We start from the raw sequence: 15,479 nt of genomic DNA, 5'->3' as shown, positions 1-15,479 counted from the left end.
GGCAGGTAAGATGGTCTGGCATTCCCATCTCTTTAAGAATTTTCCACAGTTTGTTGTGATCCACACAAAGACTTTGGCTTATTCAGTAAAACAGAAGTAGATGTTTTTCTGGAACCGCCCACTCCTTGGTCTCTTAACAGTGCCTTGGAGCTGTCACGGCACCTCTGGGTGTGTCGTTTCACTAGTTGATTGAGGATCAAGGTCTAGTCCTGGTCCCTTTTGATTCTAATTGGTTATGTTGTGTCCTTGGACTGTGTCATTCTTTCAAAAGGTGTGCCCTGTCCCTTTCCCTCCTGCTGCACTGTTTATTTGCTTCACTGGTAGCTCAGACAGTAAAGAATCTGCTTGCAATTCAGGCAACCTGGGTTGGAAAGATCCCCTGGAGAAGGAAATGGCAACCCACTCCAGTATTCTTTCCTGGAGAATTCCATGGACAGAGGAGCATGGTAGACTACGGTCCACAGGGTCGCAGAGTTGGACAGGACTGAGTGACTAACACTTAAAGTTACAAGAGATCTCAAAAGCAAATACAGATCAGTTATACAATCTGTTATCAGAGGCGTTCCCGGATTTTCCTGGTGGTCCCGTGGCTAAGTTTCTGCACTTCCACTGAAGGGGGCAAGGATTCTGTCCCTGGTCAGAAGCTGAAAGACATTCCAGGAAGACTTTGTTCCCTGTTAACAGAAAAACCAAATCCAGGTGTTACTTTACCTTACTCCCAACATACTAAATAATACTAGTTAAATATTGCTCTCTGGGATGCCTCAGGGGCCCTCCTGAAATCCGTTTACCCAACTAAACTCAGTCCAATCTTAGAAAATCCTGATTGTACGTAAGTCTTTTCAGTATTTTTTCATTCCTCACACCTTTTACTGAAAACACGCTTTCCTTAAAAGTTTTTCCATGTTGTTTTTCTTGCTGACAAACTAGCAATAGATGCAAGGTCTAGTAAACCATGGTACATAACGTTGATGACGTCAGTTTAGTGTGAAATATTTTCCAGATGATGGAAAACTGAAGTTCATTCTGGCCAGATTATTTTCTGAGTATTTATATAAGCGCTTAATTTTCTTTAAGTCAATTTTACAAGTTGACTTGTACCTCACATCTACAAGACACACATAGATACATTTGAACAGGCAGACACAGAGGCCTCATAGTTCCTGTTCTAAGATTTCAGCCACGAGTCAGGCACAGCAGTATAAACCCATTAGTCTGCAAAAGAGGTTGCATTGAAATTGAGTTTCTGGCAGATGGAACAAATGAAGCTTATTTGTCTCACTGGCTAAACCATTTCTACTAGTATTTATGGAAAACGCTTAAGATTTTTATTTGTCCTTGACAAGTTCCAAATTATTACTAATTTGTTAAAATTTGGATGTGTGGGTTATTAGTTGCAGCACATGGGATCTTTTGTTGCCACACACAGGCTATAGTTTTGGTGTGGGGGCTTAGTTTTTCCGTGGCATGTCAGATCTTACTTCCCTGACCAGGGATCACACCTGCATCCCCTGCTTTGCAAGGCAGATTCTGGACCACTGGACCATCAGAAAAGTCCCTGTTCCAAATTATTTACTCCCTCTTTCAAAATTTGCATTTTATTATTTTTAATGACAAAAACAATTCACAGAGAAGATCGACATGAACCATCAGACACATAACAGCAAAAAAACAAAAATAGATACAGCAAAAATCATATCTTATCCTACACAGGTATATTTAAAATGTTGTGTTGTGCTCTTTGTTATTGGATGTCCAAAGGACATTTAGAAAACTTAGCAAAAAGATAAATAATTACTTATTTTCAAAAAGAACTTTTGTTTTTGGTGATTCACTTATATACATATATTATTTTTGAAATTATTTTCCATTGTAGGTTATTATAAGATATTGGGGCTTCCCTGATAGCTCAGCTGGTAAAGAATGCCTGCAGTGCAAGAGATCCTGGTTAGATTCCTGGGGTGGGAAGATACCTTGGAGAAGGGATAGGCTACCCACTCCACTATTCTTGAGCTTCCCTGGTGGCTCAGATGGCAGAGAATCCACCTGCAATGTGGGAGACCTGGGTTTGATCCCTGGGTTAGGAAGATCCCCTGGAGGAGAGCATGGCAACCCACTCCAGTGGGTTGGATTGGGTTGGGTTGGACAATCCCCATGGACAGAGGGGCCTGGCAGGCTACAGTCCGTGGGGTCACAAAGAATAGCACGTGACTGAGCAACTAAGAACAGAGCAGTTCAGTTCAGTTGCTCAGTCGTGTCCAACTCTCCGCGACCCCATGAATCACAGCACGCCAGGCCTCCCTGTCCATCACCAACTCCCGGAGTTCACTCAAACTCATGTCCACAGAGTCGGTGATGCCATCCAGCCATCTCATTCTCTGTTGTCCCCTTCTCCTCCCGCCCCCGATCCTTCCCAGCATGAGGGTCTTTTCAAATGAGTCAGTTCTTTCCATCAGGTGGCCAAAGTATTGGAGTTTCAGCTTCAGCATCAGTCCCTTCCCAAAATTTTTGAATATTCAGGACTGATTGCCTTTAGGATGGACTGGTTGGATCTCCTTGCAGTCCAAGGGACTCTCAAGGGTCTTCTCCAACACCACAGTTCAAAAGCATCAATTCTTTGGTGCTCAGCTTTCTTTATGGTCCAACCCTCACATCCATATGTGACTATTGGAAAAACCATCAGTTCAGTTCAGTTCAGTTCAGTCGCTCAGTCGTGTCCGACTCTCCGCGACCCCATGAATCACAGCACGCCAGGCCTCCCTGTCCATCACCAACTCCCGGAGTTCACTCAAGCTCATGTCCACAGAGTCGGTGATGCCGTCCAGCCATCTCACTCTCGGTCGTCCCCTCTCCCGCCCCCAGCCTTTCCTACTGGGCACCTACCGACCTTTAGAATTCCTCATTCAGTATCCTATCCAAGAACAGAGCAAGATGGTGACTAAAGCTCCCTGTGCCATACAGTAAACCACTGCTGCTTGTTGGTGTGTGTGTGTTTTTAAGTCTGAAAGTGGAAGTGAGAGTTGCTCAGTCACGTCCGACTCTTTGTGACCCCTTGGACTGTAGCCCTAACAAAAATTCTCCAGGCCAGAATACTGGAGTGGGTAGCCTTTCCCTTCTGCAGGGGATCTTCCCAACACAAGGATTGAACCCAGGTCTCTCACTTTGCAGGCAGATTCTTTACCAGCTGAGCCACAAGGGCATTCTGTTCATACTGAGTCAAACAGGTGATTCCACTTTTTTGTATTTTAAAAAGATGGCAGAGATAAGAGTTCCTGGAGAAAACCAGGTAGGACATTTTTATCTCAAAGGTACAGGCAAGTTCCTCCCAGGATGACTTTGTTTCCCCATTCTTTAATCTTAATACTTTTTTAAGATCAATAGGCAAGGTTTGGGAGTGGTAAAGGATTGGTGGGTTTTGGATTACTTTTAGAGCCACACCTCTAGTCCTGTGAAGACTTGTAAAACAAGGACAGTTTATTTTTCTTTTATAAAAAGAATTAGGTGGCTACCTCAATGATATTGAGAGACTGACACACCCGTGTTCACCCTTGTTGGAATGTTTTCCTTTTCCCCATTTAACTTAGGGGGGAGTTCAGTTCAGTCGCTCAGTCGTGTCCGACTCTTTGCGACCCCATGAATCACAGCACGCCAGGCCTCCCTGTCCATCACCAACTCCCGGAGTTCACTCAAACTCATGTCCATCGAGTCGGTGATGCCATCCAGCCATCTCATTCTCTGTCGTCCCCGTCTCCTCCCACCCCCAATTCTTCCTAGCATCAGACTCTTTTCCAGTGAGTCAACTTGACGCATGAGGTGACCAAAGTATTGGAGTTTAAGCTTCAGCATCAGTCCTTCCAATGAACACCCAGGATGGATCTCCTTTAGAATGGACCGGTTGGATCCCCTTTGCAGTCCAAGGGACTCTCAAGAGTCTTCTCCAGCACCACAGTTCAAAAGCATCAATTCTTCGGCGATCAGCTTTCTTCACAGTCCAACTCTCACATCCATACCTGACCACGGGAAAAACCATAGCCTTGACTAGATGGACCTTTGTTGGCAAAGTAATGTCTCTGCTTTTTAATATGCTATCTAGGTTGGTCATAACTTTCCTTAGGAGTAAGCGTCTTATAATTTCATGGCTGCAATCAGCATCTGCAGTGATTTTGGAGCCCAAAAAAAGAATGACACTGTTTCCACTGTTTCCCCATCTATTTCCCATGAAGTGATGGGACCAGATGCCATGATCATTGTTTTCTGAATGTTGAGCTTCAGGCCAAAATTTTCACTCTCCTCTTTTACTTTCATCAAGAGGCTTTTGAGTTCCTTCTTCACTTTCTGCTATAAGGGCGGTGTCATCTGCATATCTGAGGTTATTGATATTTCTCCCAGCCATCTTGATTCCAGCTTGTGCTTCTTCCAGCCCAGCGTTCCTCATGATGTGCTCTGCATATAAGGGGGGGAAGCCCTCCTCAAAATCCCTGTCAGGTATGGCTAGTTTAGTCGGACCATTGGCCTCCCATTTTGGTAATCTTCTTACAATTTGGTATGGCCCTCAGTCAGGCCTTTGATGTAAGGAGACTTGTCTGTAGCCCCGTGGAATCCCATTTTTAAATGTACTGGGACAATTTTTTGCCAGACTTTTGTTTCCATTTGTATCTTGTGGGCACTGTTGGCTTGAGTTTTATAAGCACACAGAGTGGAAGCATTCATGGCATTGCAGTGTCTGACTCTGTCCACTCGAAGGCAAAGAGGTGTTGCGAGTCTGGGTGCAGAAGAAAGCCACCTTCACTTCCAGCACCGTGAACCAGGTCAGCAGCCAGTAGTTTGACAACTTGGATGGGGTAGAACGGAGACCTCTTGCTTGGGACTGAGCATGCTCCCCTCCCCACCAGGAATAACTGTTTCTTGGTGGGTGCCTTTTCTTTGAGGGTCTCCAGACTGTACTGTTGCCTGGGATTTAGTGAGCAAGTCTGTTCCCAGCAAGGGGGCGGTGCACTCAGGCAGGAGCAGCGCTTGGTCTGGGGCTTTCCATCAGTCCCCATCATCCTACAGGGTTGGGAGGAGGTCAGTCAGCCCCCGTGTCTGCTAAGAAAACTCCTACCAGCCATGGCAAGGCTTACCTGAGGCTTCTCCAGAGAAGTGAACCCTGGAGGCTTCTTCAGGTGTTCCTTGGGAGACGGGGAGGCCCTGGGCCCCGTCAGCCTGTGGTCCTCTCAGCCATCATTGGTTTGAGAGCCCCAGTATCTCTTCAGGACTGGCGACGGTCACACTTCAGTGGCCATCTTCTCCACACTTAAAACATGTTTTCTCAGTGAGAGAGCAGCTCTGATCCAGGGTCCCTGGGTCCTATCCTTAGCATGGGTCTTTGCAAGGGTGCATAACCGTGAGGTGGTCCTGGGGTTAAGGCTGCTGCCAGTAATTAGGCTTTTTCATGTTGTCCCTGAATCGTTTTCGTCTCTTCTCCCCTATAAAGAAAAAGAGAAATAGTCATGTCCAGCTCTTTGCAACACCATGGACTGTAGCCTGCCAGTCTCCTCTGGCCATGGAATTCTCCGGCAAGAATACTGGAGTGGGTTGCCATTCCCTTCTTCAGGGGAACTTCCCAAACCCAGGAATCGAATCCACATCTGCTTTGCAGGTGGAATCTTTACCATCTGAGCCACCAGAGTAGCCCCTTCTACGCTATCTATACTGTTAAATATCCCAAAGACCATATCCATGAGCTTACTAATAGGAGTCTGAGGTCTCCAGCTCCCCAGATGGTACGTTATGGGTAAATGGTCTGGAAGACTGTCACCCCTTCGGAATTGGGATACGTAGGAGCTCCCAATTGTAGACCTCAGGGAGGTTGACTCAAGGGGATCATCTAAAACATCGGGCTCCTGTTGGGGGATGGGCTGTGAGCCAGGCACACCAAGTAGTTCTCTAAACTTGGATTTTGGAATAGGGTCTTGCTTCCCTGATAGTTGGTGAAGAATCCCCCTTCAATGCAGGAGACCCCGGGTCAATTCCTGGGTCAGGAGGCTCTCTGCTGGAGAAGGGATAGGCTACCCACTCCAGCGTTCTGGTCTGGAGAATTCCATAGACGTATAGTCCATGGGATTGCAAAGAGTCCAACGTGACTGAGTGACTTTCATTTGAACATTTGGATGAATGGGACTCCCCTCCCCATTTGCCTTTTCTTTTACAAAATATGACCAGCTGCAAGATGGTATTGTAATTTAATGACCCAATATTTTTTGCCCTGTCGGTCTAAATTTTCCCCAGTTAGCTAATATGCATCCTAGCAGGGAGTCCATCTGGATGCTTACAGTTGCTCCTGTGTTTTATTGGGATGGCTTGATGGGGGTCTGATGGGTGCTGGCTGATGGCACTTATCTGTCCTGGCATTCTCCCCGTGTCAACAGCGGGGTCCCTGTGAGCACCTAAATTCTGCCAGGTTGGTTAGCCTAAGGAGGCCCCTTGGGTTAGTCAGGGAAAGGGTCAAGAGCCGGTCAGAGGGACAAGCAACCCATTCAGAGCCCAAATCCTTCAGACCCAGAGGGAGGAGACCTAACTAAACAGTCTGTCCCTGAAATAACATCAAGGGCAAGGAGCTGAGCCCCGGGGCAGGGCTGGAGCCCTTAAGGCAGTGATTCCCACAGGAGACAAGCTCCCCTCAGTGTAGGGCCCTTGTGAACGCAGCCGCCTGTCTGCAGGAGTGTGGCAACACCCACCTGCTGGCCCGGCTGGCGAGGAGGCTGGGACCAGTAGACAGTCCAGGAAGTCAAGAGAGAAGCCTCAAGTCTCCCACCAACTAGGACACCTTACAGCATCTATTTTAAACCACTCAAATTGTTTCAGTTATTTATATAAGGAATACATGTTCACTGTAGAAAATCTGGAAAAGAAAGTATAAAGAAGGAAGTCACCAGGTACCCCGCCACCCACAGCTGACTACTGTTCTCCGGGATTTTTCCATCCGTGATCTGTGTGGGATCCCACAAGGACAAGCTGTTTTATAACCTGCTTTTACACTTCTGCTGTTTGAAGCGTGTCTCCGGCTCACCAAGTTCTCCTCGCCCGCGTGGTGCCACATCGACGGAGGGAGGTGGCCCAGTTTTGTAGCCAGCCCTTTATTGTTGGAGTCCTGACCCGCTCGCCCCTGTTGTGAGTGATTGCGTTATCTCTGTTCAGGGATGGTTCTTGAAGGGACTGAGGGTGAGTTGGGCCCCCAGGGGACACTTGGCAGTGCCTAGAGAGTTTCTTCCCATTGTCCCGAGCAGGGTGAGCGACACTGCTGACGTCTGGAGGCAGGCGACAGCGAGCGCCCCCTCCTACCGCCCGCTGGCACCGTGCTGAGGGGGCGTCCTGGCCGGGCCCTGGCTGCACTGCAGGTGCGATGCGCTCAGGTGCTGCTGGGTGACTGCCGCTCCGGACACCGAGCGAGGACAAGTGTGTATTGTCACGTGGCCCACGTTTGACCATGGTTTCAGGGATATTAAAATCGGCCCATTTAAAGGTCTCTTGAATCCAGAGGAAAGGGAGAGAGGTGGTAGGGACTCTGGCTGAAGGGTCCGTGGACGGCTGAGCAGAAGTGCTGTTGCTGGGTGTATCATCAGCTATGTCTTGTTCCAAAAATAGTGCAGTTTACATGTTCGCGTTCAGTAAAAGTGAGAAAACAGTGGCCCAGGGAGCAGCAGTGGGTTTGAGTCAGGGTAGCCCTGAGCCTGCGGAAGACACTTCTTACAGGGTCCCAAGGAGCTTGACCCAGTTCCTGAGGGCCCCACCCCAGCTGCGGGCATGAGGGCGAGGCTCCCAGGGTGTGGACTTTACTGTCTGGTAAGAGATCCTGCAGGGAGCCCTGCCCGCCCCGCCTTCTGGTGACACACCTGCACAGGGTGACTTGAAGTCCCAGCTCCTTTGTTGTGATCACCGCTAGTGCGGGGCACGTCCCACTCGGCCAGTCTAGGTGAAGGCGTTGGACACCTCTTTATTAGGAAGCGATGTGCCTGCCGGGCCAGGCCTCTCAGGTACCCACGCACAGTCATTCCTGAGCCTGCACCCCAACTCAAGTCCCGGGTGGTGAGAGGGGCTGGACAAGCAGGGGGGCCCTCAGCTGGAGGGAGCACACAGGCAAGGGCCTCAGGGTGGACACAGGCAGACAGGCCTGGAACCCTGTCTGCTGGCCACACAGATAATGGCAGCACAGCCACCCTGGCAGCTCCTGGACCAGCAGGGAGGCCTCCCACCCTGCTGCTGCCTCTTCTGAGCTGCTCGAGCCCCCCTCAGCAGGGAGAGGCCTTCCCAGAGGGGCGCACTTCCGTGCTTTCTGCTCTGAGTCACCAGACGACAGGCTACAAAGCACTGCCTGGCTGGCCCAGCCCCCACTTGCTGGAGGGGGACTGTAGCTGAAGAGGAAGCTGAGGAAAGAGGAGTCCTGCCTGATACGCGCCCCTGACCTGGAACTTCATGGCAGGAGGGCAAGCGCAGCACTGGGCCCTGGCAGGCTAGTCAGGGACCCCCGGGATGGTGCAGAGACCCCTTCCGTGCCAGAGGGCTTGGCCTCTTGGGCCCAGCCTACTCGGGTGTTCACTCACCCAGCCTCTGCCCCCTCCCCGGCAAAGGTTCTGCCTGCATGAGTTCCTCACACCCACCTGGCCACCAAGGATGCCAAGGCATGCCAACTCCACAGCTGTCCCCCAACCTCGTCCTGGGCCCGGGGTCCAGGTTGACAAGCTGCCCCCGGACATGAGAGCCCACAGTTCTTGGTAGGCATGACTGCCAGCCCTGGGCACACTTCTCCCAATGGTAGGGTAACCCCAGGAGGGTCAGGTCTGCGTGGTTATTTCGAAGGGGCAGCCCTGGCCAGCAGGGGGCAGGAGACTGCCCAGGGGCAGAGGCTGGCTCACTCCTGACCCCCAAGTGAGATGGCGGGTGGGGACCGCAGCAGCCGGGAGACAGACCAAGACATCTTATCCCTAACAGCCCACGCCCTCCCTGTGTTAGGGACCCGCCACGGGAGGCCCAGGAACTGGGCCACAGACGGTCCTGGAGAGGAGGCTGCAAGGATGGGGGGGACTGCGGGGGCCCTGGGGCTCCCTGGGAGGGACGGGAGGGCTAGGCCTGGGGGGCTGGAAGGGAAGGAAGCAGAGCAGAGAGATTATTTAGGAAATAGAGTAGGTGTTAGGGTGGGAGGGGGAGGCAACAGGGAGAAGCTGCTTGCAAGAGGAGGAAATGGCTTTCGGGGGCGGAGCTGGAAAAGTACCAATTTCTGGGCTCTTGCCCTTCCCCCTCCAGCATCCAGAGCTCCTCCAGGCTACAGGCTGGGGCTGAGTGAAGTGCCAGGCTCCACCCAGCAGGCCCCCTGAATAGATCCTCTAGATAATCAGGCTGGGGCTCTGCCAGCAGCCCAACCCTCCCTACAGGGAGGGCCAAGGCAGAAGGACAGAGGTTCACAGAATAGGACTAGGGGCACAGCAGGGTCCCAGCTGACAGTGAGGCGTCGGGCAGGCCAGGCCTAGGAGCTGGGTGCTGGGCCCTGGGCTGCCCTGGAAAGAGAAGGCACCAGTCAGACCTGGGGCAGGCCAAAACCCTAGTTTATTTCAGCATCAGCAACATCTCAGCCATCACAAAAATAAACTCTACCGAGGGCGACGAAAGTCTCTACAGCAAGGCTAAGGGCTCAGCCACCACACAGCGAGCCTCCGGGGCGCGTGGTGGGCACGGCCCGGGCAATAAGTTAGGAAGCAGCGGAGGAGCTGGTGGAGGCGGCAGGTGAGGCCAGGGCCTCACTTCTGGGCCGGCATGAGGTCATCGATGGCCTGGCCCTGCTCCAGCCGCTGCTCCATCTCGATGAGCAGCTTCACGCCGTCCACCACCATCTGCACCAGCTCCACCTCCGAGAAGCCCAGACGGTCCGCGTTGGAGACGTCGAAGACCCCGCCCACGGCAGCCGTGTCCACACCGCCTGGGGAGACAGCCAGCTCATCGGGTCTGGGTAGGGGGCGGCCTCAGGGGAGCAGGCTGCCGCCCAGGCCCCCTTCCACTCACCTGTGCCTCGCTTCTGAAGCCGCAGCCGCTTGAGCACCTCGGGGAACTTCTCGTGCTTGCCCAGGTGGGGCAGCTTGATGTGCACCCCGGCCCGCAGCCCGGTGCCCAGGTTGGACGGGCAGGTGAGGATGTAGCCCAGGTGAGGGTTCCACATGAACTCGTAGTTCTTAGACTTGAAGAGCGTTTCAATCTGGAGGTGGAGAAGGTGTGAGAGAGGAGGCCTGGCTGAGACACACCCCCCAAGGGGACCAGCAGGGACCTGGGGTGCCCCCTCCCACAGGACCCTGAGGCAACAAAGACCTGGGCTCCCCAGGGAGTTGATGGGGCACTTCCATGTCTGCCTGAACCCTGGGGCCTGGCCCTGCCCGTCCGTGGCCCCAGCCCTTACCTGGGTGAGGCCGTTGCAGAAGCGCGTGAACACCTCCTTCATGTTGCCCCCCTTCTGCATGGAGATGACCCGCAGGTGGTCCTCCTCGTTGATCCACACCAGGAAAGTCTTATTGTCGTTATGCCTGGGAGAGGGGCACAGTCAATCCTCCTCCCTGGACGAGGGTCTTGGGACACATCCAGGAACAAAAAATCGCGAGGCCCCCTGGGCAGGGGCATTTCCCAAGTGGCTGAGGTGCTTACCCCAGCTGTCCCTAGGGCCGGGGGGGCTGCTATCACGACTCTAGCCCGATCAACACCCTGGGGGCACAGCTTCCCAGCTAGCTGGTCAGGTACGTGTGGTCCCTACCTAGGGGTTGAGGGGCAGAGGCAGCCGGCCCAGCCCTGCCCACGGGGGGTCGCTCTATCCCGGCGCAGAGGCCCGGTGCCCGGACCGTGCGTTCGGATCCGGAGCCTGTGAGCCCTGCTCCCCACCCCGACTCGAGGAAGCGCCTGCGTCACCCCGCACCTGAACAACTCCCCGCGGGCAGCGGGTGGGAAAGGAGAGCGCAAACAAGGAGCCGCGGCTCCAGGAGGCGGGGGGAGGAGGAACGCCGACACGACGGCCCCACCCGCCCGGGGCCCTCCGCACCTGCGCGGTCAAGGTCACTGAGAGGAGGCCCGGGCGGCACCAAACCCACCCAAGGAGCCCGGCGCCGCCCTCCTCCATCCGGCACGGGGCGGACGGGGGGCCGGGGGATACGCACCAGATGCCGCGGGCGTCGGGCCAGTCGCGAGCCATGCCCGAGGCCAACAGCAGGGGCGACACGGGCTTATCGAAAAGGAAGTGGTCGTCGATAAGCTGCTGCTGCTCCGCCTCCGTCATGCTTTTGAGCGCATAGTACCTCCCCGCCAGGTCACCGTCCAGGCTCGACAGGGCTGCGGAGGAGCGCGCTCAGGGAACGGGTGGGCTCCTGCCCCACCCCGCCACCACCCCGCACCCCCAGGATGCCCGCTCGGCCTGGCTGGAGCCCAGTCAGTCCTCCCGGTCCGAGCGGCGGGCCGCTCCGGGAAACCCGAGCCGACGGGCAGATAAGAGCGCGGCGGCTCGGGTGACTGCTAAACAGGCCGGCAGGGCCCAGGGCCGAAGAGCGCCGCTCAGCGGGCCCGACCCTTACCTTCGACGGCGAGCTTCTCGATGGCGCGGCGCTCCCCGCGGCTGCAGTGCGGGGGGAGGCAGAAGCCGCGGATGCTACGGCCCGTGCGCACCCGCGAGCTCAGCACGTAGTTGGGATCCAGGTCGTCGCCGCCCTGGGGACCGAGCAGCGCTGAGCGCTGGGCAACCCCTCCCCACCCAGGCGGCCCCTCGCCCCGGGCCACCCCGCACCTGCAGGTTGTCGGGGTTGAGGTCGGTCTTGTGCTCGTCGGTGGGCTTATAGCCTCCGTGCCGGTCCTCGATGATGGGGTCAAAGAGCTCCTTGAACACGTCATACGACTCCTCGTCGCCGGCCACACAGCCCACGGTCATGATATAAGGGTGGCCTGGGGGGAGCGCGAAATGGGGACAGTGACGTCACTGCCAGGCCCGAGCAAGCCGCCGAGGACCCTGCAGCTGTGCGCGCGAAGAGGGCGCCCGGACCTTGGCCCGGAGGGACCAGGAGGCGGGGGCGCTGGACCCCAGCCGCGGGCTCCTGTCCTGACCTTGGGACTGAGGCGCGCCTACCTGGGTTGTCCACGCCGGTCTGGATGACGTCGTCCACCGTGAAGCCGCTCGGGGTGCTCTTAGCGCGCAGCTCGGCGTACAGCTCGGGGGTCAGCACCTTGGCCATGTGGTTGTTGTGGCCGCTGAGGTCGGGGAACTCGTCTTCGGCCGGGAAGCGCAGCTTCAGCGTGTTGTGGCTATTGGAGAAGGGCATGGCGGCGGCGGGCTGCGGGGAGACGCGGGAGTCAGTGGGGACCCGAGGCTCCGGGCCTCCTGGTGACCTGCTAACACCCAGAGCCCCGGGCTCGGGTCAGCCCGGTCGCGGTCAAGGTCAGCGGGGTCGGCGCTTGCACGCAGGGGGCTACCACAGCGCCCGGACCCCCGGCCCAGCTGGCGCGCCCGCCGACCCCAGGAGGTCCGGAGCGCGCGACGCCCTGGGCCTCGCCCCCGGCTCCGTGCACAACAACCCCCGCCTCGGTGCCCCGCGCCCCCCGCCCCTGGCCCCCAGGCTCACTCACTGAGCAGTCGGGCAGGAGCCGGGGCTCTAGGTACGTCTGCAGCTCAGGGCGCGGCGCGGGCGAACAGCGGCGGCTCCGCGCTCCCGCGGCTCTTAAGGGGCGCGACGCAGGCCGCCCATTGGCCGCTATTTATAGCCCATTCATTCCATTGGGTCGCGCTGCGGGGTGGTGCCGCCGCTTTGTCCGCCACCCTCTGCCCCCGGAGCCCCCCCACCCAAGCAGCCCACCCGACTGTCCCCTGGCCGGGACCCCGCGCAGCCTGCCTAACCCCACCTCGTGCCCGCCCAGGATCCCGAAGCCAGAACCTCAGGCCCTCGGACATTCCGGATTCCCCCACACCCACGCCTGCCTCCGAGCGGGAAACCGAGGCAGGAGAGCCCGCAGGCACTTGAGAACGCTCGGCCTGGTCTGCACCCCGGCTCCTACCTTCCCCCTTCCCGCTAGTCCTCGCGGTGGTCGCGGCGACGGGCCAGGCGGGAGCCGTTCCGGGCTTCCACGGCAGGTACCGCCACCCCCCGCCGCCCAACACCCACCGCCCCCCAATCTTCTCCCGCCCAGTCTGAGTTGGCGCCGAGCAGCCGACCTTCTTCAAGGTGCCCGCAGGCATCTCCCCGGCGATCTTGGTGCAGAGCGAAGGCACGCCGGAGGCGCAGTCTGGCTGCGGCCCAGCCTGGCGGCACCCTTGGTGCCATGACCTTGGGCTAGTCCCTGGGCTTTGGGGTCATCTGAGCCAGAGACTCAGCCCCTCCTGGTTGATGATGAGCGAATACTGACTGCGGCCCTGCTGGGAAGTGCACAGTCTCAGAGCCCCCAGACCCCAGGCCTGGGCCCTCTCTTCCAGGGGACAAGTCCATCTCCACACCCCACCCCAAATATCGTCCTGAGAGACTCTCCACAGAGGCTGGAGGAAATACTCAAACAATAAGCACGTGTGAGATTTAAAAAAAAAAAAACTCACTGAAAATCAGAATCACGCAAGTGAAAGTAATGACTATGCCTTCCACTCTCCCCAACACCCCAGACTGGCACCAGCCAGTGTTGGCTATGGGCTGGAATGTGGGGAGACAGGCATTCATTCACAGGCTGCCTGCAACTGAGAAGTGCTACATCGGTTTTGGAAGGTAACTTGGCAGTATTTATTACAACGTAAAGTCTTTGTACTCCATGACCCGGCAATCCCACTTCTAGGAATCCAGCCTATAGTCTGATCTCTCTTTGCATACAGGCCAATCCTCTCTGGTAGGAGAAGCAAACACAAACAAACCTGTATGTAACCAGATCCCCAACACTTGGGGACTGGCCGGGGGTAGGGAAGGCATCTCTCCAGTGTGGAATATTATACCGCTATTAAAAAGTGTGAATTAGGGACTTCCTTGGTGGTGCAGTGGATAAAAATCCAGCTACCAATGCAGGGGACAGGGATTCGAATCCTAGTCCAGGAAGATTCCACCTGTCCGAGGGGCAGCTAAGTCCATGCGCCGTAACTACTGAGCCCCAAGAGCGGAGAAGCCACTGCAAAAAGAAGCCGGCAGGTCACACACAGAGTAGCCCCTGCTCACTGCAACTAGGGAAAGCCTGAGCGCAGCAATGAAGACCCAGAGCAGCCAAAATAAACCAATAAATAGTTTTTTAAAGGGTGAACTGGCGCTTTTATGGTTAATGTCCAGCATATGGTTGCTTTGTGAACAAAGCAAGGAAGCGGGGAAACACTTATCTGTTTATTCAACAAAATCCCTCCAGGACTGCACATGACTGCTGCTGGAGGGACTGTGAGCTTCGCAGCTGTGAGCAAGCAGCCAAGGGGACAAGATATGGTCAAGAACCGGGAGGAGACGGGTGCCTCCGGCAGGGCTGAGCGGCAATCCATGTGCTGGGGCCTCTGAGAGACCTGGAGCGCACGGTGAGCACGTTCCTTTGCCTCTGCCTCTGTGCACAGCCTGCGGTTACCGTGGAGGACTCCTGCCTCTTCCCTTGCTCAATTTGGCGTGTTCTGACCTGCTCCCAGTCAGCATTTTTTCAGACCCGTAAGGCAAAGCAAGGTAAAAAGACAAATGGCTCTTGACTGGCCAGACAGGTGTCCTTTAAGCCTGAAATTTCTGTGTTCCATGCCCCCTGCTGCCCCTCTCCCTAAGTTTAGAAATATCTGCACCTGCCCTCCCCAACTCCCCGCAGACAAAGGCCTAAAGGACTCAAGTTTCTGTTTCTAGAAAACGAGTGCTGGCCCTGGAGGCCTACTTGACTTTCAGACCCCAGGGATTGGGGGCGGGGGGCGCTTAGGGCTTCCTTCCTGTTTGTAGCCTCGGGAGCTTCTCAGAAGGTTCCCCCCACCTTCAGGCCACCAAGGGCCTGACCCACTTGGGGGGGCGGGGGCAGGGAAGGTCCCCCGTTCCCCTGTCCCTCCGCAAGCGATGGCCTCACTGGAGAAGCAAAGCCCAGAGGCTTGGGGGTCTTGCCCAGGGCCTGCCTGAGGCTCCGGCAGTTCTCAGCCTTCTGAGATGTGTGTTCTGTCCTAGTTTCGCAGATGAGCAAAGGGAAGATGAGAAGGTGGGTGATGGGGAGCCGGGTCCGAGGTCTGGCAATCCCCCTGTGATCCTGCAGTGCCTAGCCCTGTGCTAACCTATCCGAGGGCCCATCCTGCAGACCTTCAACTGGCCACGCCTGGGCTGGACTCAGGCTGACAACACAAATGGTCAGCACCTGTGATGGGGGCAGAGAGGAGGGGTCCTGGAAGCCTTTAGACACAAAGGTCAGGGTGCGGCTCCTACTGGGCAGCGGCCGCTTGGAAGCCTGGGTGGTCTTGAGCAAGGAAACAAGGAGCGAGGCCCAGGAGGGTCCCAGCCTCCACCTCAGCGGAAGAAAGC

At 55.8% G+C, this 15,479-nt stretch overlaps 1 protein-coding gene and 1 long non-coding RNA gene across 2 annotated transcripts; both read right to left on the bottom strand.

Moving 5' to 3' along the window:
• Positions 1-564: 564 nt before the first annotated feature.
• On the bottom strand, positions 565-6,800 carry LOC129550688 (uncharacterized). The gene is made up of 3 exons (XR_008684876.2): positions 6,717-6,800; positions 5,121-5,465; positions 565-674 (listed from the first exon to the last, which is right to left on the bottom strand). It is a non-coding gene; the product is annotated as an uncharacterized LOC129550688 (long non-coding RNA).
• A 2,761-nt stretch (positions 6,801-9,561) lies between these two features.
• Positions 9,562-12,703, bottom strand: CKB (creatine kinase B). The gene is made up of 8 exons (XM_055418607.2): positions 12,619-12,703; positions 12,122-12,326; positions 11,786-11,940; positions 11,577-11,709; positions 11,166-11,337; positions 10,421-10,544; positions 10,033-10,222; positions 9,562-9,949 (listed from the first exon to the last, which is right to left on the bottom strand). Exons 2-8 carry the CDS (start codon positions 12,312-12,314, stop codon positions 9,771-9,773), a joined length of 1,146 nt encoding a protein of 381 aa, XP_055274582.1. The 5' UTR covers positions 12,315-12,326; positions 12,619-12,703; the 3' UTR covers positions 9,562-9,770.
• Positions 12,704-15,479: the final 2,776 nt, after the last annotated feature.

This window comes from Moschus berezovskii, chromosome 21 (genome assembly GCF_049115385.1).
Source record: "Moschus berezovskii isolate FMDL1 chromosome 21, NW_MosBer_1.0, whole genome shotgun sequence".
Classification (NCBI taxonomy): Eukaryota; Metazoa; Chordata; class Mammalia; order Artiodactyla; family Moschidae; genus Moschus; species Moschus berezovskii.
Note: the sequence above shows the minus strand (reverse complement) of the source record. Positions and strands in the feature narration are given on the sequence as shown.